Source organism: Amphiprion ocellaris, chromosome 16 (genome assembly GCF_022539595.1).
Source record: "Amphiprion ocellaris isolate individual 3 ecotype Okinawa chromosome 16, ASM2253959v1, whole genome shotgun sequence".
Taxonomy (NCBI): Eukaryota; Metazoa; Chordata; class Actinopteri; family Pomacentridae; genus Amphiprion; species Amphiprion ocellaris.
The window spans coordinates 5,569,575-5,594,502 of NC_072781.1; the positions used below are offsets into that span (position 1 = coordinate 5,569,575).

A 24,928-nucleotide genomic window follows, 5' to 3' on the forward strand; every position below is an offset into this window, starting at 1 on the left:
CTTTTGAAACAGATTCACTTGTCAAGATCTGAGAACATGAATTGGTGAGTAAAAATGGACCCTTGTGACACCTGACTTTGACGTGCAATAAACACATTTGCCCTTGATGTAAACTGTGTTTTGATGCCAAGGACTCTTCCGTCTTATTGTAACAAACGCTTGTGAACGGCGATTTGACAGTGGCACAAGTTGACATGCTGTTATTGGGTGCTTTGGAAAAATGATAGCCTGATGACTTTTCTTGCTCTGAGAATTTCAAACCAGACTCACACACATACATGCATGTCTCACACAGTTTCTGACAGCAAAGCCATAGATATGTGTCGACGGTAACTTTTTATGTCCTTTACAGTCAGGGAAGTGGCAGGTGGAAAACAGTATGAAAGGAAAGTTTGTTTTTGAGGCTTGTGTCCACATGAATGTTAAACGATTGGATTTCAAAAAAATACATTTTCCAATAAGGAATTGTAATTTTTACAAAACAGATCGAAGCTGTCAGAATTGTAGAAAAAAAATCCAATTTCATCCGCAATGTTTTTGATCCCATTGTTACTCCCTCTTATAATCAGCAGCACTGTAAGTTGTTACCAAACTGTGGAGAAGGTCTAAAACAATTTTCCACCTACAGCACCTCTCAGCAGTAAAAGCTAATATCCCCTGTGTCTAGACTGTCTTCATTTCCTGTGCCCGGTTCTTTTTCTTATGTCTGCTTTTTCCAGTCGTTGCCCCTTTTTTTTGGCGTTGCTCCAGTTTTTGATGATTTCACAGATGACACACATTTGATTTGCTATATCAAAAATAACAACGGTAGATTCTTAGTCGATTTTCTCTTAACAAAACATTCCAGCCTGTAGCACAGTTGCGCCTTGGCACTTGGACTTCCCTTCTCTCTCTCAGATGGAATAAAGCTGGCCATGACCTGGAAGTGTTTATCCCAGCATGACTCATTAACCTGACACAGAGAGCGCGGTGCTGGTGCAGGGGAGTGTAGTGTTGGCACAAACAACATCTTTTGCATTTGTGCACTCACAGAACGATGCCCAAACACATGCACACCTTAACTGTGTCATCCCTCATTCCTTCCCCAGATCTATCACTGCCAGTTCTGTCTACACCCCCTCCCTTAGCGCTAATGAGCGAGGCCAGGTATAATTAAAAAGCTCCAAAAGTACTGTTCAGGCTGATTTAGAAAAAAAAAAACACACATACACAGTAAAAAAAAAAACAAAAAAAAAAAACACTTGCAGCCAACCAGAAGATTGAATCAGATTGGACTGGAATACAAATAAGGGCCACAGTGCCTTACTGGTTGAGTGGCATCATTTGGAATGGGAGGATGGAGGAGTTTATAGAGGTGACAAACAAAGCAGCACATTAGGATGCTGAGTGCTTAGCAGGTGAAGTGCAGGTAAAGTTTTAAGTAGATGCCATATAATGAAAGCGGATTTAGTGTCAAGGTTGTGTCTATTATATAAACAAGACAGTAGATGCTGTCTTATTTTTCAGACCAAACGTTCACTTTAGCGAATGAGAAAGATATCCTGATTTATAATCTAGTCTTGGTTTGGCTTCACTTAGGCTACATCTTGACAATAATACAGCCAAATCGTGTCAACAATGTAAAGCTGGAACACTATGTTTTCGCACATGGAGATAATGGACTCTAAATTGTACCACATTGGTACACATGTAACCAACCATTGGTTTTATGATCTTGAAGTTTTGTACACACATTTATGGCCTCCGTGGCTGCATTATTCTGCTTTTGGTGACTCCCTCACTTCACTGTGAGGCTGACATTTGTGGTTAAGGCATGATGAAATTAGCATATTGTTACATGTTTACATTTGCATTAAGTTCAAAGCCCCGCTGTGAAGACTCAGAGCCGCTGGCGAGTCTGCAGACTCTTAAACCTTGATTATACCCCCTGGCGGATGTGCACAGAGACAGCTGCAAACACCAGTTGGTAGTTGTTGGTGTTATACTACTTTCTTGTCAACTTACAGGACTTCATTTCATAAATGCACACAACTGAGCTTCATCACCATGGCAATGCAAATTATGGGTTTCATACAGATGTTTGCATGGACTCTTGCAGACATGAGATGACAGAATTTACATTAGTACATACAGAAAATAGAACAACAGAGAAACCTGTCAGATCACTGGCTTTAAATGTATTGCATGTATGTAATAAATGTCAATTTTCTCTGTCCATGTTAAAGCTACACCCCCTGACTGTTGTACATTACCCGAAAGTGCCCCCAAATACCCACCCTTCCAGATTTCTGCTGAATAATGCAAACCTCTTTATCTTTAATGTAATTATAATGGAGCTTGAGGAAAATATGCTCACAGGGCATTGGCTCAGGTGGTAGAATGGGTTTTCCACTCAGCGCAAGGTTGTTGTTGATCCCTGGCACCTCCACATATCATGTGCAAGATACTGAATGTGAAAATGCTCCAGATGGAAGGCAAACACCTTGTGAGTGGGTGAATGACAGAACGTCTTGTTGAACTTAGTAAAGAACGTGCAATACAAGTGTGGATAATTTACCAATTGGAGCATTTAATAGAAAAAAAACTCAATTTAAATTGTGTTAATGTCTTGAAATTTAACTAGCTGTGGGCAAAGAGGGTGACTGGGATGTAACAGTGTTATGTCATACTGAAATATATAAGGGGCGTATTCCTGAAATTTGCATTAGCAGAGCCATGATATTAGCCTCTAGAGCAGCTCAAGCTTCAAACTGGATCCACACATAGATTATATATAAAATACATAGATTGTATTGAAAAGATACAAGTTTCGTCCAGGTCTGAAGAGCGAAGAAAACTTGGAATTGCCTTAAACTCGCACTCTTTCTCACAGCCAGCAGGGGGCGAAATCTATGGCCACCAAAACAAGTCCAATTGTATTGAAGTCTATGAGAAAATGACCCTACATCGCCTTGATCTGTTACCTCCTTAAACACTTTCCTGATGAGTTTATGCTCTCATTCACTTGTTTAAATACTTTTTGAACACAGCATATTGTTTTTTTTGTAAGTCATGGTCCCATTTAGAGTAAAATAAATGACAAAGCAGTGTATGCTGTGGGCTATCTTGTGATTGGCAGGTATTGCTGTGTATAGTGTTATCTACTTCTCAGTCAGATCCACTCTTTGCTTGTTACATCCATCAAAGCTTCAAAACAGAAGCTTCCACAAACCAATGGGTGACATCACAGTTGCTACATCCATCTTTTATATACGGTCTATGGGTCCATAGAGCGTTTTTCTTTTCATAGTGTCTAGTAAACGTCCGTATAACATTCAAACTCCACATGAATTGTAGACCTGACAGAGCTCCTCCAGAGGCACATTAAACCGGTTACAATATACTGATGTGTGAAACTGGTGGCGTTAACAGTGTAATAAATTAGGTGTATCGTTAAATATCCAAATAAGAGTAAACACAGCCATCCAGCACAGCGGCAGCCTGTGCGGTGAGCTTTAAGTTTGCCCAGACCCCAGATAAAGTACATTAATCTATGTCAAAAGCATACACACACGGAGTATGCACATTTTCAAATCTTGTTTAGACATCAGCTAGTTGACCGGTGTGGGACAGCGGTTACTAGATGGAGTGATCAGAGCTCTGTAACCTCAGTGATCATCTGTTGAAGGCCAGAGGTAAAGAGGTGTGTGGAGTTTATCTCGCTTACCGTCCGCTGTGGTTGCTCCCCTTTGGCTTAGCGCTCCCACCTCTGGACCCCTGTCCTCTCCCTCTGACCCTCACTGCCGCTTCTCTATTTCATTTTCCTCCCAATAACAGCATGACAAATTGAGGCTGCCAGAAAACGATCTATCATTGTCCTACATCTCATCCTCTGCTGCCCTCTGTTCCCTCCTCTTCTCCCTCTCTCTCTCTCCCCTTCTGTCCCTGTTACAGGACATACCCTCTTTTCCTCTTTGTATTTCCCCCCATCTTAATGGTTTCATGTTTCTCTGTACATGGGCACTTTATCTTTCTGCCCTTGCCTTTTTTCCCATAACCTCATCTCCTTTGGTCTTCTCTCTTATTGCAGTGTATACTTTCGTCTGTCGTCATTTCTCTTTCTGTGTTCATTTCTCCTCTTCCTCTCTGCAAAGTAGTTTTGTCCTGTAATATTTGTTCTCTGTTTGTTTCGTCAATTTTCTATTAGTTGCACATTATAGTATAGATTCATACACTTCCTGTAGTAAGTTAGTAACATGGAAATGGACCCCAATATTAATAGTGGGTATCTGTAAGTCTAAGTATTGTGTTGTGACCTTTTTACATTATCACAGAGCGTGGAGAAACTGCCGCATACACGGTAAACACTGATTGCTCTGCGTGATGAATAAATGCTACAGTTTGACAGGTAAATAATAGATGGCTCCCCTCCCTGTCCGTGATCAATTAATGGAACCTCCCGGGAGCTTTTGTGAAACTCTGCAGCGTTCACTAACCGTGAGTATGAAATATTCAGGATGAGTTTGCTTATGCGTACAATAGGTTTCCTCACCACACCGCGGCATTTTGTAACAAAGTAGTTTGCGCCGACAAAACCTAAATAAAACTGCCACTTCGTGTACATACTTCACGGGGAGAGTGGAATAATCAAGAGAAATGGCTGTATATCCAAACTCTGGTATTAAAATTGAAACGGGGCAGTTGGCAAGCTCTTTACTTGATGGATTGTTATTACTTGTGCAAGTATGAATCATCTGCTGAAGTTAAAGAGCTTTTCATAAATAATTTGCCTTTTCATAAGTAATGCGGGAGAATTAAAACGGTGCTGTATTTGAGGTGATGGCTTATTCCTTCACATTAATAAACGCCGGGGGACTTTAAACTGTGGGAAAGGGTCTGCAAAGGGTAAATAACTTAAGTATAGGGTTACTGATGGTGGAGGTGGTAAAAGTGATTATCATGATTATAATTAGGGAAGTGATGAAATCAATAATATCAGCCCTGCAATTGATACCTTTCTGGCCTCTGTGATCCCTCTGACCTTGGCCTTTATGCTTTTGCTTAACAAGAAAAGAAAATATTGAATGCAGTCACTGTATTGTACAGACAGACCCCTGATGTGTTTCAATGGCAGCACCCAAAACACATTCTTGTCCTGACAGAGGGTGATAAACTTTGATGAATGTTTGTGATTATGAGTCGTGCTTAGCATTATTGAAACAGTAAACCTCTTGGGGAATTTTTATTTCTTCAGGAGGGAGAACGGTTATTCTCGTAAAAGGCACCTAGCAGAGTCTATCTCATTTATCTGGTGACCTCTAATATGTGTCAGAAGTTCTTTAAAAAGCGGCTGCTCGGGCAGAGTCTGATTATTTTTATTTTCTCTTTTTGCTTCCATAAGTCGAATCAAAGCCCAAAAAATACCTGGTTAGTATGTGTTAAGTGCAACCAAATATGTCTGATGAACATTTTTAGTGTTGTTGAATCATGTAAGCTGCTCCTCAGTTTTTATTCAACCTTTTTTGTAACTCATATTCTGTGTTAAATTGGACTAGTCAAAACACAGTTGCATTGTCTGTATACGTTAATAGCTTTATCACTCTGTATATTTGTCTCCCTGCAGCATAATATGAGATGCAATTATACCAAAACCGTACAATATTGTCGGAAAGTTCTGTCTCTGTGAAATTGTCGCTGTGGGCTCAGGATTATTGCCCAATTCCCAAGTGGCAGACTCAAAATACAGTACGAGTTATAAGGGTAATTGCAAAGCCAACCACTTGGAAAACAAGTACTGTATTGGTACCCAGCACACAGCCTATCACAGTCCAAAAGCTCTGGAGAAAATGTTCAATTAAAGTACAGCGCTAGTGGGAAGAATATAAATACAAACTCCGGTTCAGGTGTCCTTTTAGCCTGTTTCTAACCTGCTTTACTTGCTTGCTTTGACCTGTTTTGCTTTTACATAAATATCTATGACTCAGAATTCGACATGTGCACATGCATATTCATACGCTCCTTTGATGTCTCATTTGCAGGTCTGTGCTAACGCCCACATTTGAAAGATAGGACCGTATACTGCATCTCATTTGTGCATAACTGCTGCATATGAAGAAATTCAGGTGGCATAATTCACTGAGGAACAGCAATCTGTAAGATCTAAAATGCTTTTTAGGGGGTGCTCTTATCATTAGCATAAACTGTATTATGTGCTTTTCGGTATCTTTTTTTCACACATTAGTGTTTGAAAATGATCAGAATACTTTGATATTGCAGCTATTTTTTGCAGTATCAGCTGATAAAGGCTTTAAAATGAAGTAAATGAGCACTGACAGGCAGATACGATGAAAATGTGACAATAAATATGATGTGTTTTACATGTCAGTTGAGGCAGTTTCCTTATTGTTACCCACTGAATGTGTACATTTGAAGAACATTGTATATAATAAATAAACGTGCATATGTTGATCACCAATCAGCTAAAGTGAACTGGAAATTGAAAATATCATGTTTCCACAGTCGCCTCAGGTTTGTTTTCATTATGAAGAAACTCCCGGAAGAACTAGAAACTTTTCCTTTTTAATTAATTTACAGTAATCTGACATCTTATTGACGTATTCTAAATTCTCACAAAGGAATATAGATTGCCACTTATCCATAATCATGGTTTTTATGGATTCTGTTGGACTCATTCAATCAAGCTATTATTTCTGCAACAGGTCATCAGCACCTCGCTGCAGAAACCTGCTGTTCTGAGAAGAGCGCTTCCCACAAGCCTGTGGGAGTTTCATGCGGCTGTGAGTGCTTCTGCAATTGCATTAGCGGATTTACTTCGCAATTGGAGCATTGTGTGAAATCCTTAACTGATTTTTCATGTAAAATCCCAAATCCAAAGAGCACTCTGCAGAGAATCACTGTAAATGCAAATGTGCAAATGAGCAGAGGGACATATTGTGAACTCAGATTGCACACTCTGCCAAGAATGTAGTTTGATTCATTATGCCAACATTTATCTCGTATTTAATTTAAGCGCAGTTTCGAGCTGAAATATTTAGAACAATATCATGGCAACGAGTCTTCTGTCAAATTAAAATTTGTGTTCGATGTGCTGCATGAATCTAAGAATCCACTTTTTTGTTGCTTTTTCTTGCCTCCCTTTGCCCTTCTGCACTCTTGTTCACTTTTCTCCCGAGGGTGATCCTTACAGTTTTTCCTTAAGTGCCCCCACTTCTTTTTTTTTCTGTGTTTTACAACTCATTTTTGCACGAAAGCACACACACACACACACACACACACACACACACACACACACACACACACACACACACACACAAGCAAACATGCACACAGGAACACACACTAGCATAACATGCCAGGTCTCTTTGGTGTTACATTCAGCCATGGGCTGTGTGAGCGTTGCTGTGATTTATCTCAAACACGTGAAGAGTCTAAAGTGCTCAGAGGTCTCCTGGACTTGATAGAAAATAGAAATCCGCTGCCTTATAATCAGGATGCTCCCCACAGAGCAGAAAATGTAATCATAGTTATAACACCGAGGCACTGAGAGGTAGTTATCGTCCAAAAATGCACAGACTCGGTGGCATTTAGGTAAAGGTTTTCCTGCCCTTTCTGCTTTCCACAAGAGTTGCCACATACCTGCTAAAATACATTGGGTTATGAAGATTTTGACAAATATGAATTCTGCTTCGCATACTTCTCTTCCTCTCATTGTCATGGTCTTTCTTTGCTCCTGATGATTTTCTTTTTTTCCCCTCATTCTCTGAGTGCTGCAGTGATTTGAGCTCATTAGTGAAATTGAACTAAGAAACAAATCTGTAGTTGTGCATCCCACACAGAGTAGCAGGTCATAAAAGTTCATCTGGGATCATGTTTAGATGAAAAGTCTGTCAAAATGCTTTTGTAAATAGTTGAGTCATTTTTTTAAAAAAATTCTCTACATTCAGCTAACAGCCTCCTTCAGTAAAATTTTATAAGGTTTCTCCCTTTTTGTAGAATTTACAACCTGCACTGGCTTAAACAGACAATATTTAGTAGCCTCTGCTCTTTCACAAAGCAGACCCATAGATTTTAGAGGATATAGCAGCTTCCTTGTATGCATTAAATGCATTTATTTCCACCCTGTTAGAGTGGACATTTCAAAGCCTTTGGAGATGACTGTCATAGCTTTTCATTAAAACATCTTCGTAAGACGCACTTGAGACTTTTTTTGTTATGACTATGATCACTCGAGGTTTACATAATAATCTTTTCATATTGCTCAACGAGTGTTTTCGCAATATTGGTATAAATGTGCTGAAATACATGTCACAAAAAAACAACATTAAATGAATAAAGAATGCCTCAAGGGAACGTAGCGGAGCATCATCAGAGTGTTAAACAGAATGCGACGCAACCATCAAAAGATGCCGCGGATACATATTAATCACAATTTATAATATAATATCCTCCGCCAGTTTAGAGAGGGCCAGTGAGGCATGCAGCTAAGCCTGATGAGAGATGGGGCTTCTAGCAGTGCTGCGAGGCTTCAGGGTGTGTGGCAGCGGCGGTAGATGGATGAAGAGGAGAAAGTCTGCTGTCCAGGATGCCCTGTAGAATCTCCCCCAGAACCTTCTTTCAAACAGGCCTTTTCAGCCCTCTATTCAAAAAGCAGTAATTGCATCATTTTTCAAGCCCCTTGCCTCTGTCTGACTGTGAAGCTGGCCCCATTAATCAAACTAATGGAGAAGTAAGTGATTTCAAAATATAGGCTTTGATCATGCACCCCCCATCCTCTCCCACGACTCCGCCTCCTCCTCAGCATTGGGAACCCTGCTCCTCCCACTCTTCCATAGCTTTCTTTTCTCACAGCTTTCCTGCTGCACTTCGCCACAAACCGTATTAAAACGGGTCTCCGTGAGTGAAAAGTGAATTTTCATCTTATGCCCTTTAAGGCTTCTGTTAATGTATGTGAGAGCTTTGCTTTTGCACATTCTGGCAGCGCTGCAGCTCTCCGGCTTGATTGGAGTTGATTTCCAGTACAGCCGAGCACCAAACTGCGTCTATGAGGTTGTAGAAAATGGTCACTCTAAAATCATTGTGGCCCATTAACGGGCAGTATGTCCCAAAGAGTCACAGTTCAGACACATTTATTGATCTTGATGAGACAGATTAAATTAAAGTGCTCCTCAGGTGTATTGAAAAGCTTGTGCCAGCTATAAAGCAGCATCACCATTACTTCAGGCTGCTACCAGAGCATGCTGGCAAATTAGATTCCTTCCTCACGAAGGCGTAAACCTCTGCTCGGAGAAAAACACTTTTTGTATCTTTCACCGCAGTGGTCTAAGAGGAATTTTTATTTTTTAAAGCATGCACAAATGTTTTATTTAAAGTGCATTTGACTAATTTATTGTCTTCAGACTTTGCTCTAATTGCCCCAGAGTGTGGTTTACTGGGAATTAATGTCTACGAAGCCTCAATAAAAGAGCTTCTACTATCACAGTGCTGATTAAGCAAACCGTACGTAGACTTTCCATAAAACAAACATAGATCTTAATGTCTAACGGTACCACGTCCTCCTCTTCCTCCCCTGCAGTCTGTCTGATTGTCAGTGCTGTTTGGAATTATTATTATTGTCAAAACTTCAGCTTTCAACCTCCCCCCCTCTCTGTTACACCTCTTCCTTCCTGTGGTTTTCTGAGAACTAAAGTCTCACCCTGTTGTGGAATAATTAGGTTGAGATTCATGCTCATCTTCGGCCCAGCTAACCTCCTACAGTCAGTCAGTCGCTCCCGCTCTCTCCTCGCTTCTTTCTTTCTCGTTTGTCTGCCCACTTATCTTGCTTGCTTTGCCCTAATCAGGCAGAGTTTGGTGCATAGAAACCGTCTACTTACTTTGACCCCAGCGTGAAAAAGTTCTTGATTTCTCAGAAGAGGAGAGAGACAACATCGATACAGAGCCATCGGGGCGCGTTGCAGTGATTTATAGAAGAGCTCCTTTTAGTGATGGTTTTTTAGGAGAAAACAAAGCATTAACACCATGTACCTAATGTGGCTGTTTGTCATTTGTTATGGCCTCTGTTCCCGTATCGTCATGTTTTTCTTTCGAGTCTCAGGCTGTGTTTTCAGGCTTTTTCACTTCAGATTGTTTACTGCACTCAAGATTATATTTGCACTTTTATACCGAAAGAAAGACTGCCTTGAGCCAAAATGTTCCCATACACCTTTAATTTATCAAACATCTGAGTTTTTTCACCTTTATTTATTTACTTGAATGGTCTTCCCTTACTCACAAACATCTGCATTTCAAAATAAAGCTGCTCAGCACACCTTCAGTCTGCTGCCACCAGCCACTGAGTGCTATTGTAAGCACCTAGTTGTACCTTATGAATGGTTATTGAGGAAATCAGGGGTATTAAAATCCAGAACACACTGGCACCTTGCATTACCGTGGCAACACCTGTTATTTTCCACACACCAGCAGGAGCAAGATGCATATCTGCAAAAATGGACACCACCTGTCTTATTTCCAAGCATCACTGTGCAAAAGCAAGCACTTTGTTCCAACACTCTCCCTAATTCTCCTTCTTCTTCTGTGGTATTTTGTATCACAGTGGACGATGAAGGACTCATTGTTGGGAGAGGATAATAAATGTAATGGCTTTATAAAGATAAAACTGCCCGATTAGTCGATGAATGCTATAAAATAACATCTTTTTCTACATGTTCGAAATTTGCATTAAAACTCCCCTCTGAAAACACAATCTTAAAAGCATTCAATTACAGAAATCATAGTGCTTCTTGCATATGCTCCATTTCCGCACTGACTGCAATTAAGTGAGCAGGCAACCCGGCATTTATAAAACATTTAGATTAAAGGAGCGACAAACAATAGCGAGGTGTGGATGATGTGCCATAAAAGCTTGTCTTGACACCATTTTTCTCATCACGTCCTGACTAAGCTGTCATATCTTAATTCATGGCTTGTCTTTCTTCTTCAGGTTTTCTCACCTCACCTTTGTTTTCATTCCCTTCTCCTGACAGTCTTCTCCGTGAGCGCTGGCTTTTGGGGGCACTTTCAGCAGTTCAGTATGAGATCAGCCCCGAGCAGAATTGACACCAGTGTGTGTCTACAGCCATCTGAATGTGTCGGGGTGTTTTCACCTGGTGGGCAGCATTTCCTTAGAGACAATGTGAGAAACAAACCCGCAGGACATGAAAGCACCGGGAGAGTTTGAGAAACGTGGGCGTCATGCAAGGTCACCGTCATGAGGTGTCTTATAAGGACATTGGTTTGTAGCGATTTTAGCAAGAGAGTTCTAAAACTACACTGGAATGCTTCATGAGGACTGGGATGTCTTAGCATGCAATCAAAGCAGTGCATTACTGGCTACGGAAAATGGAGCAATTAGGTCTCAGCTTGCTGCTAAATGAGCTTTTATGTAGAACAAAACAGATGAAAGTGTCACTCACTTCACACTCTGCAGAGGATGACGAAGTTTAAGCGATTTCTTTTTGTGCCGCATCTGTACGGAGCTACCTATCTTACCTTGAATGCAACACTGGCTAAAGGGACAGCTTAATTATTCATATGTTTCCAAATAAAAATCGCTTACCTCTCTTACTTAAGATGAGTTTTTCAGGTGAGAAGTTCAGTGTGAGGAGAAACTTCTGTGATTCACTATTCAAAGCTAATGGCCTGAAGTGGCACGAAGAGCTTTTATGGAAAACAGTTATTGTATTTCACTCACCTCAAATCACTCAACAAATGTTAGGTAATGGTTGCATGCATTATTCAGCTGCATTTAAATAGCATTAGGTGGCTTATCCCTTGTCCCCATGAATTCAAGGTTTTAGTTCTTGTAGGATTTTACTTGTCAACTTTATTTTGAGTTTCGCGATTTAAAGATCTCCCCGGAGACATCTTGTTTCAGGTCATCTGCCAGTTTCTTCTACCGGATCAATGGGGTCTAATTTTTCTGCCTTGATAGTTAAAACCAAAGCGCATCAATGAGCTGGAGATGAGAAGGATTTTGAAAAATTAAACAAAAAGATTTTAGAGATTTTAGGGGAACATCTCAGTTATGTTTTCAAAAATCTCCTGTGGTGTGTAGTTGCCCTGTTTGTGTTCTGGAACATGAATATTCTGTGTGATATTATCATCCTATTTTACACTGTGTCAAAAAATCACATCAAAATGTACAGTACATTGACTATATATCTGTGTCCTTGTGTTGGAACTGTAGTCACAGATGAAGAAAATAACTTTTGGTGAGGTAATCAGTTTCCTCTCTGTTAATTATTCTCGGTTATTACATCCATCAGCTGCGCAATAAAAATTCAATTGCAAATATCATCAAAGATCCACAACATAAATTTCCACCAGGTGCGAGAGGCGTAGTTTATGTTCGGTGCATCCCCAAGGGCACCCTGCAGAAAAGCAAAGTAATTCATCCTCCGCAAAGACGCATTATTTAGAACGTGTACTTTAGTGTCTTGTAGAGATGCTAAACAAGTCTGAATTTTGGCACTGATGATGCTGCACGTTTGGCGAAACACTTCCTCTACTATATAATGATTGTTGTGTGGGTGATCAAACTGTGCAGCTGTGTGACAACCAAACTGAAAAGGTTGGATTTTGAGCTTGAATATTTTGCTTGATGTATCTGATTAAACCACTTTACATCCTGGACACTTTCCATTCTAACCGTCATTCATTGTATCTGTAAACTCATGAGCACCTACTTATGTCATTTGCACATCAAAGCACATCCTCATTTGCACATTTCTGTATCACTCTTGTATACTCTGTTGATTTTTGCGATATTTTTTTATCTCATTTTATCTTCACTTTATTAACCTATTCTGTGTTATCTTATTGTTTATCCCTTTATTGGGGTCAATATATAATTGCGGGACTTTTTGTAACATAGTTGACATTTTTGCTGTTTTGATGTAGGCTGCAGTATTAAAATGAGGAAAACCATTTGAGAAAAAAAAGTGAGAATAGCATCAATAATTTACAGAGCTGGTTGCAGAGAAGCATCAAAGGAATATAAGAGGATCTGGTTCATTTTGTGTCCTCTCATTATGACACCGTGTCAAAGTATTAGCGTTATGGTGAGTTAAAATCCATGCTAAGGTGATGTCCATTGCACATTTTGGAGTAAAGCAAAAATTGCTCCACGAGTTTTGCTCTGAAAGGTTCACTCTGGAGACTCTTGAGCCCACAATGGTATTCAGAAAATGTCACACCTTGTTTTAATCCTGTTAGTGACTCTCAGAAATCCCTCCTCACAACATTATAGCTCACAGTAAGTGCAGCAGCCCACAGAAGGAATATGTCACAGGGGAGAAGTTGGAGTTAAAGACACACTCAACATTTTTAACAACAGAAATGATTGTCCAGCTGGTTTTAGACATGAAAACTTGTGACACCAGTGTGACTCCAAAAGCAAAACAGGGTAGTTTTGCAAAACTAACATCAGTTCAGACACTGTACAACCAAAGAAAATGCTTGCAGAGCCACTTTAATCACAGCAAAACAAGGTTGTTAAAATGCACCATGTGTACATTTCAGTCTCAGGCTTTATTGCAGCCATAGGTGCAGTACTTCAATGACCATGTGCTGACTGAGGATACTAGCTATTCCACTCATGTCCATAGCAAAAGCACGTGGGAAGCTATCTACATGCAGAAAGAAGCTGGAAGCCTTAGTGCCACGGCAGATGGGAGTCATGATTTGTTTTTAATGTGACACACGTGTGCCTTTTTCATGGGAGAGCCACCTGGTCTTGAATACTGACAGTGTTAAGGTCAGAAGAGATTTGTTCAGGTGTTGTGTTACCGCTAAGGAGCGTGGATGAGTGGCAGGCTGACTTTTCTCCAGATTCTATTAGAAGTGTTTCAAGCATCAAGCATCAGTTGTAAGTAGTAGTGATGAATCTAGACTCTAAACTAATCACATGTTCTGTTTAAATGGGTCTGCACCTGCATACAGAGGGCAGTCGGCACTATTTTTCATTCAACGCCGTGTAGATGGAGCAGATTAAGTGCTCTGAAGGTGTGTTTCCACAGCAACGGTAGCAAGGCTGGCTTCAGAGAGACTATTGTGAATCTTTTATGACAGACCTCATTACTCCTTCCTGGCTTCTTTGTGAGATCTTAACGCAGAAAGAACACGGAAGGTGTGACAGCGACCAAAACCTTCTCATTGTCCACCCTCTTCAAATCATGACCAAATACTCACAAAGACTCAGTGAAAATGTACCCACTTATAATCAACAGAAGCCTTTGGTTGCTCTGCAGCCAGACCTGACCTTAAAACCGCGGTGCATTGCCTGGGATAAGGACAAATCTGTTGTCATTGAACTCGCACATTGAGCAAAAATGAAAAGAGGGAGCAAAGTGTGCAAAAGGAAGGAATAAGGTAAACAAATCCACGTCTGAATTCAGAGAACTTTTCAGAGATGAGAAAATGTATCAAAAAGTGTTCATGTTAATGCAAGAAGAAGCCACTTGGATCCGTATGGAATCAATCAGGTCACATTTACAGATAGTCAGACTCGCATTATGATCAAATTGTGGACATAATAAACAAAGACATTTTTAATACCACATGTAAATGCAAAAGACCTACATATTGGATATTATGGTCTTTTTCTGACACTCACGCAAACAACAGTCCTGTCTGCTCCTCTGCGTGGACGCTCTGAATCAAAACAAAACAAAGTATGAGGAACAATTGTCAGCTTTTCCCTGCAGAATACAGTCATTCAGAGTTCACGAACAGTTAGCATCATGAACACCTCTGCACAAATTTGTCCAAAACTGGTGTATTCATGTTAAATCTGATCAGCTAGTCTATCAGTGTTCTTACCACCACACTGTTAGAGAATTAGCTTTTCAGTGAAGTTATTGTGAGCATGACAGGAGCATTTCCAGATTCAAATTTCTAAATCTGCAGCAATCCAATCTCTGGTTTTAGGATGAGTGTCTTGCCTGGCTCTTAGCTGATAACTACCATTTAGTCTGCAGCGATGAGGGGGAGGCAATAGACACCGTCGCCACGTTGCATAAACCAGGCTTTTATTTCTTTTCTGGGGCAGCAAACACAGCAAGCATTTGGATCACTTATACACAAATTTGAGACTATGCAGACAGTCTCACCACTTCTGTCCACAAACACTTCACTGTGGCTGCAGCTACTAATGTACTTCTCACATATGTGCAACTTGAACTGCTACTTCCTGCTAGTGCACACTTTGAATTGTCCTTTACAGGTTCATTATAGCCCCAAAAAACCAACTGAGGATAGAGTCAGTCGATAGCTGATAGCTGATATGTTAGTCCAGTCCCCCAACCTGATCACATGCTGTAATTGATAGTCCTTAAGTAATACAGAGGGTCCTCGACTTACAGATTGATGTAAGTCGATTTTCGACGTAAGTCGGAACTCCGAAGAAAATGTAAACAAAGCCGTTTTGTGCATCCCGATATTGATCAGTTCTTCATAAAAGTCATGAATAACAATGACTTTCAAGCATGTATGAATCATTTTACAAGAAAATAACAGAATATAGTGCACTGTTTTTACAACTTGATCTAATAATCCCAAAGTTCATCAGCGTTTCATCCTTTTACGAGCGTTTTATTATATCTAATTTCACTCACGATTCATTTTGCAGGCACGAGTTTAACTAGTTGGACAGCTGCAGCTTTTACGTTGCAGTGAAGACAGCACACATGAAGATGACTTTCCTTTTCTTTGAAGCGCTGCCATCACAAGAGTCAGACTTACACTTGGGAGCCATAATGAAGGGCAATAAGTTACTGACTGTAGCACCATCCAAGGTGGCGTACAACCGGCAAATGTAAACAAAGTCGTTTTATAGCGCCGCGTGATGACGTATTCCTTCGCTCCTCTTCTCTTGCCAACTGGTTCCACGTAACTAATTGCGACACAACGCCGAAACGCTGTATGTCGAGGACGTCGTAAACCGAGGACCCCCTGTACAGATGAATTTGTAAAGATATTATAAACTGTCAAACAAGCCTCATCTATGAGCCTACATATCTATAAGCATTTTAGAGCTCCTGTTCATACATGAGCAGTGGCAAGTTTAAGTTTACCTCAAGTGAAAAATGTCGCAGTTGGAACTCAAACAGTGTAATTGTTTTTAAATAAAGACTCTGGCTGCTTCAGCAACTAATCATCACAAACAGTCATTTTAATTAGCTTTCAAGTACAGTTTTGGTTAACTTGCAGTATTTTATTTGCTTATTGATTAATCAGGAAACACTAGCGGGTTGCAATAGATGGCACTTTTGATGAAATTAGCTCCCTAGTAGTTCCTAATTACTGTAAACGCAATTAATTTAATCATCACAAATGTTTTCATTATTTTTGCTTTAATAGGAGGAGCAGTAAACCATTACAGTTTTGTGGCTCATAATTCTGTGTAATAGCTACTGAGATGAACGATGCTTAAACGCAGGAAAAATCTGTTTCTGGATGTTGTTGTCGTGTTATGCTTCGTGACAAACACCCTGCAGATTAACAAAGGGGAGTAGCTACGCTGACAAGGAGCTAAAAGAAAAGTGAAGATGCTCTGAAAAATCATTCTATAACAGTTTCTCGGCGTCTGCGGAACCTTTAGCCTTTAAATCAGCACTAATTCTCCGAAGTAAACAGACTTTTTCAAAGTCCTTGGCAGGTATATTGTTCCAGGCATCTTGGAGAACTTGCAGCAGTTCATCACAGTGTTTTCTTTTCTAATCATCTAATCCCAAACTGACTGCATGATGTGGAGATCGGAGGTCTGTGGGGGCTAAACCATCTGTTGCAGGAGTCCTTGGGCTTTGTGTAATCGCTGAAATTAGTTCTTGATGGTTATGGCTGTGTGTTTGCTCATCGTCACAGTGCAGGATGCATTTGGGATCGATCAGGCAGCTCTGTGATGATACTGTAAGATGGATAAGTACTTGTACACGTATACTGTTTAAACTGTGTATTCATATATATACATTTGCCAAATGGTGTTGTTTTTCAGGTACATTATGCTGTCTCAGTGTCTAGTCAAACAGCACCACAAGCTACAGCCTTGAACCTTCAAAATTGAGAAATCTTTACATTATATCCTTCATTAAAGTATACATTGTTACAGAAATATGACCTTTGAGTTTTGAGTGCATTTAATTTTCTCACGTTTACCTAATAATCAAGTATCTGAGCGCACAATCCCAACTAGCTTTGCTTTTAAAACACTGAAAATGCAACTTTGTGCTGCAGCAAATAATTGCACTGAATGTGTTTACACTGAACATTCTCTCTCTTTTCACGTTCGGGAGATTCATCCTGAATCGTCTGAGCCTTTGCGCAAGCCTCCCCCCACCTATTTTCACATCCTTCTAACTGCAGTTACTCTCAATCCCTTTTCGGATGTCACGGTTTTAAATCGGAGTTGGCATCCTCTGCCTGCCTTTGTGGCATTGCTACTGTATAAGAACATGCCTGGGGTACTTTGCCTCTCTGATTAGAGATCTTACTGTCGCCTGGCTTTGCCTGTATCAACAGTATAGAATATTCCTCAGATGTCACTCCAGGCTCTTGTCTATGCCTCCTTCTCCAAAACCACATTGCTCTCCAGAGTTTCACTCTTACATCATCTCCTGAAGTGAATAGGAAAAAAAAAAAAAAGAAACACACAAAGCTGAAATTGCTCTGCCTGGATGTCGATAACATTAAATGTCTCAAAGGGATTTTTAAGCTTTGGTGTGATAAATTTTAAGCAAAGGGGAAAACCCTTGCTTAGTTCAACTGACATGAGAATGTGTGCGATTAGAAAAAAGGGCTGATTAGGCAAAATAATGTAGGAATTGTGCTTAGACACAAGAGGCTTTTGTATTTAGGAGCTACTCGTGTTGAATCTTAATGAGCAACACCCTTAGGTACTGTAAGCACAGCGTTTCTAAGGCCTCAGCATTCAGCTCCTTGTAAATTCAAATCATATTTCACATTTTGGAAAGGATTGTCTGGACTATGGTGCACCCATGAACGCAAAATAATGTTAATTTAATTTAGTATCCTGTTAAATGCAGCACCTATGAATTTATTGTACATTAAACGCAGTAGTTGCTTTGCTTTCCTGTAAGATGTCGGAGAAGATGGCAACACTAACAATGAATTGATTCTCAGTCTGTGTTGGCACAACTGTGTGTTTGTCACAGGCTGAACATCAGCTTGTAAACATCATTTAGCTTAACAAGGGTTTATTTGCAGAATGTCTTAAGTTGTCAGTGTTCACTTCTGTCGTGAACTGATGATGAACCTCTCGGTGTTCGGCTCTGCTCTGCCCAGAGCTTCAGCGAAATATTGCATCCCAGCTGGCACATATTAACTCACCCACAACACGGCACTTGACTTTGTTTTATACCATTATGACATCTGACAGATTTTGTCTGCAACAATGAATGCAGTTCAAGGAACTGTCGTCTTTCCTGAATGTCAAGGTTATTCTTCAAGGCAGACAGTAGTTATCAGTGTCAGATTTTATTTAGGGCCGCAGAGACATTATCATAATTCCAATGAATGGATTTTTTGCACATGAAAGGAGCTTTGCTGATAGTTTCCCGTCATACAGATTACAAGGATGCGATCTAATGAGCTTGTGCCTTTAACCTACAGCTTTACAATGAATTGTGTGCCATGCTAGATTAACACATCATGTCCTTTTGATGAAACAATGCGCCAAACCGTCCTTTTGTGTCATTCACAAAAGGTTTAAGCACTAATGTAATTATCCATGTGAAAAAATCCGCCTTGCATCATGTGGAAAAGGATTTTTTTTTTTTTTTAACTCAGCTGATGAGAAACTACTGCGGCAACAGTAAAACTCATGCGGTGTATTGAAATGTTTCCGTATAGATATATCTATTGAGACAATGTTCACTTTACAAAAATAACACCGTTCTGGGTTTATTTCTAAAAAACACATGAATCCATCCACCCACAAACACACACAGGAAACCAAAGTTTCATCTCTCGGCTTTTGCTTCTTTTTGTTCCAGCTTTTGTTTACCGCGTCCCCAACAGCTCAACCTTGAACGCTGTAGATTTCATTTTTCTACTTTCGTCTAAATCTTATTTTGTTCCACACCTGCAAACAAAGACACACAAACACACAATAGAGCGAACATGATCATTTAGCTGCTGATAGAACGGATGTGAATAATGATGATTCTGCTCATTTTCTGCCTGTGCAGGATTAGTGGTTTGATATGTACCTTTGACCGTCAACTTTTTGCTGCAGAATCTCAGAAATGGGTTCTTCCAAGCTGTTAGGCTCTTTGAAGCGGAATGTGGCCACACTGGTGCTGAGGTGTTTGGCTTTGCAACTAAATCTGTAATGTTAATGTCAATAGATGCTCATTGAATTGCAGTTGATCGAATATTAGAAGTTAAGTGCCTCGAGATAAACACTTGGTGCCATTAAGCCCTAGAAGAAGAAGGGGATCCAAACTGTAAAAAAATTACATGAAAATAGGGATTAAATTATGACACTTCTGTTTGTTTCATCAAGCTGTTTTATACAAGTAAATGGAAACTATTTTAACTATTATGAAAAATGACTGTGCTCAGATAATTGTAATTATAGGCATGGAGTTTTCGTAACACAGTAGTGAAGTATTTCCTTTTTTCTCTGCTTTATTAAATGTGACTTACAGTTTGGTAAATGCCTGTATTACAACAATATTATTGTACCAACATTGTGAATGTTTATAATTAATCAAGGTCTGATCCTTGATGGGAGTAAACCATGAATGTTCCACGTACGTTCTGATAGCTGGATGTGCTGCACACCAGTTCTGAGTTTTTTCTTTACAGACAGATTTGTAGTGTGGAGGAATCAAAATGTCCACTATGCAAGACTGAAATTAACCATTTTATCTGTATAAGATAAATATGCTCTGTCAGAAATGAACCATTGCCTCTAAAATGATTAACTTTCTTTTATCAAGACTAAAGGATCATTTGCATGACATATGTTTTCACTCGTCTTGTACATAAATCTTAAGTGAGTCAGTCCATCCAGCATCTGTCTAATGTTTTATATCATCCATTGATAATGTTGGCGAATCCATTTGGATTTCAAGGTAATTTTTTGAAGGCCTCACACTTTAATTTGAGCCATGGCCATGAGCCATGGTATTTCAACCATGGAGGTAAATATTTCTCCTGCGCTGGTATGGGTCCTCTTGCAGTTTGATGAGATCAATCTGGCAAAGAGAGAGAAGAGCATTAAAATAAAATCAGGACTCTTCCAAGGTTAGAAGATCGATTGGCAGCTTTTTGGTGCTCCACTCTGCACCGGCTATTATTGATGAGCACGGTGTTGTGGAGTAAAACTGCAGCAGGGTTCTGTCGGTTATATGTACGGGCATCAGTCTTCATTGGTTTGTGTGAACGGGATTCATTTAGACACTAATGATAGCAATTTGGAGAAGAGGGCATGCATTGAGACGTTAAGCATGACAGATGTAAAATGTGTTTAGTCTTTTGACAGGTGGAAGAACTCTATAATGTCATGGACGGTTTGGGTAATTCCAAGGGGGAGGTATTGTCACCTGTATTGAGACGTTTTGGGTCATTCAGTGCATTTCCATACACTTCAGTAACCAGATTACAGTCCGCTTTCTGTCATAACTACCTTAAAAAGCAGGTTTCTTGGCTGTGGATCTGTGTAAGTGGGTTTAGGCTTCAGACAGGTAATGCATTGCTGTGACAGCAGAGCAGCAGGATGAAAGGGAAGATTAATGCATGTAGAGGTGTGCCTTGTATTCAGATGATTCTATTCAAGGTGTGAATGAAGCTGAAATGCTCACAAAGCAGCCAGTGTGTGTTTTTAAATAAGGTTTTGACATCTGACTATGAAATTTCGGCAAAAAGCTGTGTTTTCACTCTAAAATCTGCCCTCTCAGTAAATTAGTATGGTTTCAAAATATGCACCACGAATCCAGGCCTTGTGTAACTTAGATGTGGAACCGCAATTTGATAGCTGTTATGTAAAAACTGTTGATCCTGTCACTGTTGGCCTGTTTGTCTGAGCCTTAACACCTCACTACACACCTCACATCAGTTTTTACTCAACCAAAAACTGCTAAGGTCAGTTCAAAAATGGCCTAAAATGTTAATAAAATGTCTGAAAAAGTTCCCGAAATAACAGAAATTTATTCAGAATTGTGTGGAATTACTCCAAAATGACCCAAATTTGTTCAAAATAACTGAAAAATGTGTTCAAAATGGAACGAAAATTGTCCAAAATGACAAAAATCTGCCCAAAATTACTTTCAAAATGTGCTAATTCACTGACAAATTGTGAAAAATGGTGTAAAATGAGTCAAAAGTTTTCTAAAATAACAAAAAAAAGGTGCCCCAAAAATAACAGAAATACGTCTAAAATTGTGCAGTTACTGCAAAATGACACAAATTTGTACAAAATGTCAAAAAAATTTCTCAAAATGATGTGAAATTTGTCCAAGATCATATTCAAAATGTGCAAATCGACTCATAAATTGTCTAAAATGACTCAAAATGTTTCTAAAATGACAACAAAAGTTTCCCGAAATGACAAAGAATCATGAATGTCATGTTTCTTTTTCTTTATAGTTGACCCTGCAGTGTCACAAAGTCTCAGGTCACAGATTTATCTTCAACAACAGCACCTATTTCTATGGACTCCAAACTTCCTGTACCATTATTAAAATGTATTTTATAGGCTAAGGTGAAATTAATAGTGGTATAATATTCTAGTCACATCTGTACTTCAGGCTTCATTCTCAAATCCAAAATATATGTGGGCAGCATTGCGTTATTTAGAATTACCGGTTTGTCCAATACGTTCAGATAGTGTGATTCTGGTGCCTTCCACGATGATATTTTCCTCCAGCTGACACGTCACACCGGCGCCCTGCATGTGTTCTACGATGTCTTGATGTACAAATTAAGCTCCAGCGACACCTGAGCAGTGACTGACAGGGACTATCTTAAGATCTCAGGGAATGTACATGCTCGCTTCTTAAATTGTGCTTCTCTCTCTGTCTCCCTTCCCTCTTTTCTCATGTCTTTTATCTCTGCAGGCCGTGGAAACCAACCTGGCATCCAAGGACAGTCACTGGGTCTTTGCCAATGAGGTGAGACTCGCACAAACACATGAAACACCTAGAACCACACTTTCTTATTCAGTTAGATTACCAGTGCATCATTTGTTTTGTATTTTATCTTCGCTGCTGGAGGGACTCAGCCTTTATGTGGTATCACTGCCCTCCCTTTAATTGTTGATATTTCTGTCGCGGTGCACTGTGTCTGACAGTGACCTAATTGGTCTTCTAAAGTCGCTCTAACAGCACAAAACTCTGATGCACTTCCTGAATACACAATCGTGGACTCACATTATAAGGCAAAGGACTGGCCCAATGCTTGAACTCATGAATATAAGACATCAGATAAAACATTTCTCACAGATGCCCTGGAATAATTGCATTTCTGTGGTCATTAGAATTGTCAATATATAATTGCAGGACTTTTTGTACCATAGTTGACAGGTATCATAGTTGACATTTTTGTTGTTTTCAGGCCTAAAATCAACATGGCCGCCTATAACCAAACACCACATGGTATTTTTACAGAAAGATTCTTCTAAATATTATATATACATTTCAGTAAAATTGAAATTGTAAGTTATTTATAAAGATATTTTAGTAAACCTGATGTTTCCTTATTCTTTATTTCTTTAATTTTAATAAAGGGACAATGTACATTAATCAATATTTTAACAAATGTAAATGCATTTGGAATTAACACACTTCCTTGAGAGGTGTTTTTGTAATGGGTAACTTAGTTGAAAGTGATTTCTCAGACACAGATACAATTTGTTATTTTCCATATAAAATGTGATATATTGCCAAAAAAAGAAATATCTGTCATGATTATCTCAACTTAATAAAAAGAACACAATCAAAACATTTTTGAATCAGCTCATTTTATTATTGTTTAGCTAATTAGAAGGTGGTTATTAAAATCGGACGGTTGACATTTTAGTGATATCCAGTCATTTTTTATTAATACGTGATATTTCCATAATTATTATTATGGAATTTGTAAAGACATGATCATAATGAACATAGAAAACACTTTTTTTTAAAATTTTTAATTAAAATGTGTGCAGGATATATCCCATGGACTTCAAAAAACCCTCAATTATATATTGACCCAGAGGCGCTGTTTCTAGCACTGACAACCACATACACACTTCATGTGTTTTATATTTGTTCATATTTATTATGTTACAATAAACCTCCTGCGATGTATCATCTAGTTTCCAAGGAGGATCACGATGAATGTTGATGAAACATCACTGCCTGACTTGTAGGAACATCTCATTTGAACCCAAAACATGACACATATTGATTCATAATCCATAGAACATGATAAATGTGTCTATACTCTCCTGACAGGCATGTTATTCAGGCAGTACTGAGATGCTGCAGTTCGGGGGATAAAACAGAAAATTTACTCTCGATAAGACATTGAAAACACATATCAGCCGCTGCACACATCAGACTAACCGACTAGAATAAAACAGTTGCCATTGATGCTTTACTTAAAAATTCACCATGCAGAATTTCTGTATATTTCAGTCGCTTATACCAGTATATTGATTTAGGAAAGTTAATGAGGCTCAGTGTGTTGGAAGCCTTCTGCTCTCTGGCAGCCTAAACTACCTAATTTTAGACTATAATGAGCTTTTATAAAATATGACCTTGTCACATTTTCTCCGTGCATTTCAGCATACACATAACTGAAGTATTGACTTACAATAGCTAATGAGACCTTGAGTTCCTTGAAACCTTTTCTGTATCTGGCAGCTTAAGTCATATTATTGTGTTGATTGGCTTTTGGTGTCTCAAACAAGATGATAAAATGGGTCCAGTCATTTGAAGCAGTATTCACATACAAACTCACGCAAGCCTCTCAGTCAATTACTACAGACCTCCACAAAGACATTAGCGTTAATTGCATCAGACTCTGGGAAAGTATGAACTAATGGCATCTTAATTTCGATGGCACTGGCTTAATGGTTGATGTGATGTGGCTTACTGCAGAGTTATCTCTCCCTGGTACACATTTAAAGGGAAGAAATGTGCCTGTTTGGATCTATGAACTATAAAATATTGTCTCGTCCACTTGTCTCACTGTCCCTTTTTCTATATCGTTCTTCTCAGTATATAATTTTCATTTTCCAAGACAGTAAAGAGACTTTTTTTTTCGCTTTATCCCTGCCACACTCTATAATTTTTGTTTATCCATTTTTCCCTCTCTCTCTGTCTGTTTCCCTGCCTTACATTTCATCACCAAAGATAAACTGCCCATGAAGTTGACAATCACCTTGAAATGAGAATAACACAGACATGTTGAAAATACTAACAAAAAAATTCAATTACTACTCACGCCAACATATTTTTCTCACAGATGTTGGCCTCCAGAGCCCTTCTTATGCACCAAAAAAATAACACGGAAACTCTGGGCTACTAACAAGTCCATCTTTTTTCCCAATCTGACACCGTTACCAACAAGAATCACCTTGTAAATTGAATTCAGGCATGTATCTAACTGTAAAAGATTTATCTACAATGCCTTCTTATCTATAAAGAGGAAGGGGACTTAAAGGAAGGTGCATAGCTAATTTGTTTCCATTAGCTTGTGATTAGATTTCTAACAAGCGCCTCACATGGCTTATGGTGGAAAGAGAATGCACACGTTTTTTTCTAATGCAATGAAACACGTGTGAGGAATCACTCAAAGAAGCTGCTGGTGAATGCTGTAATCCCACCTTGCTACGTGGCTATGATACACTTAGAAACTGTTCCCTGCACTCAAAATCTGGGAATCCTGT

The 24,928-nt window shown here is 39.3% G+C and overlaps 1 protein-coding gene across 5 annotated transcripts in view; it reads left to right on the forward strand.

Moving 5' to 3' along the window:
• grid1a (glutamate receptor, ionotropic, delta 1a) overlaps positions 1-24,928 on the forward strand; it is a 332,162-nt gene that overhangs the window by 253,836 nt on the left and 53,398 nt on the right. For all 5 annotated transcript variants that reach the window (XM_055018770.1, XM_055018769.1, XM_023271458.3 and 2 more), the window contains one exon: positions 22,113-22,166. In XM_055018770.1, the coding sequence (XP_054874745.1) occupies positions 22,113-22,166 (54 nt within the window). The remainder of the gene's footprint in view (positions 1-22,112; positions 22,167-24,928) is intronic.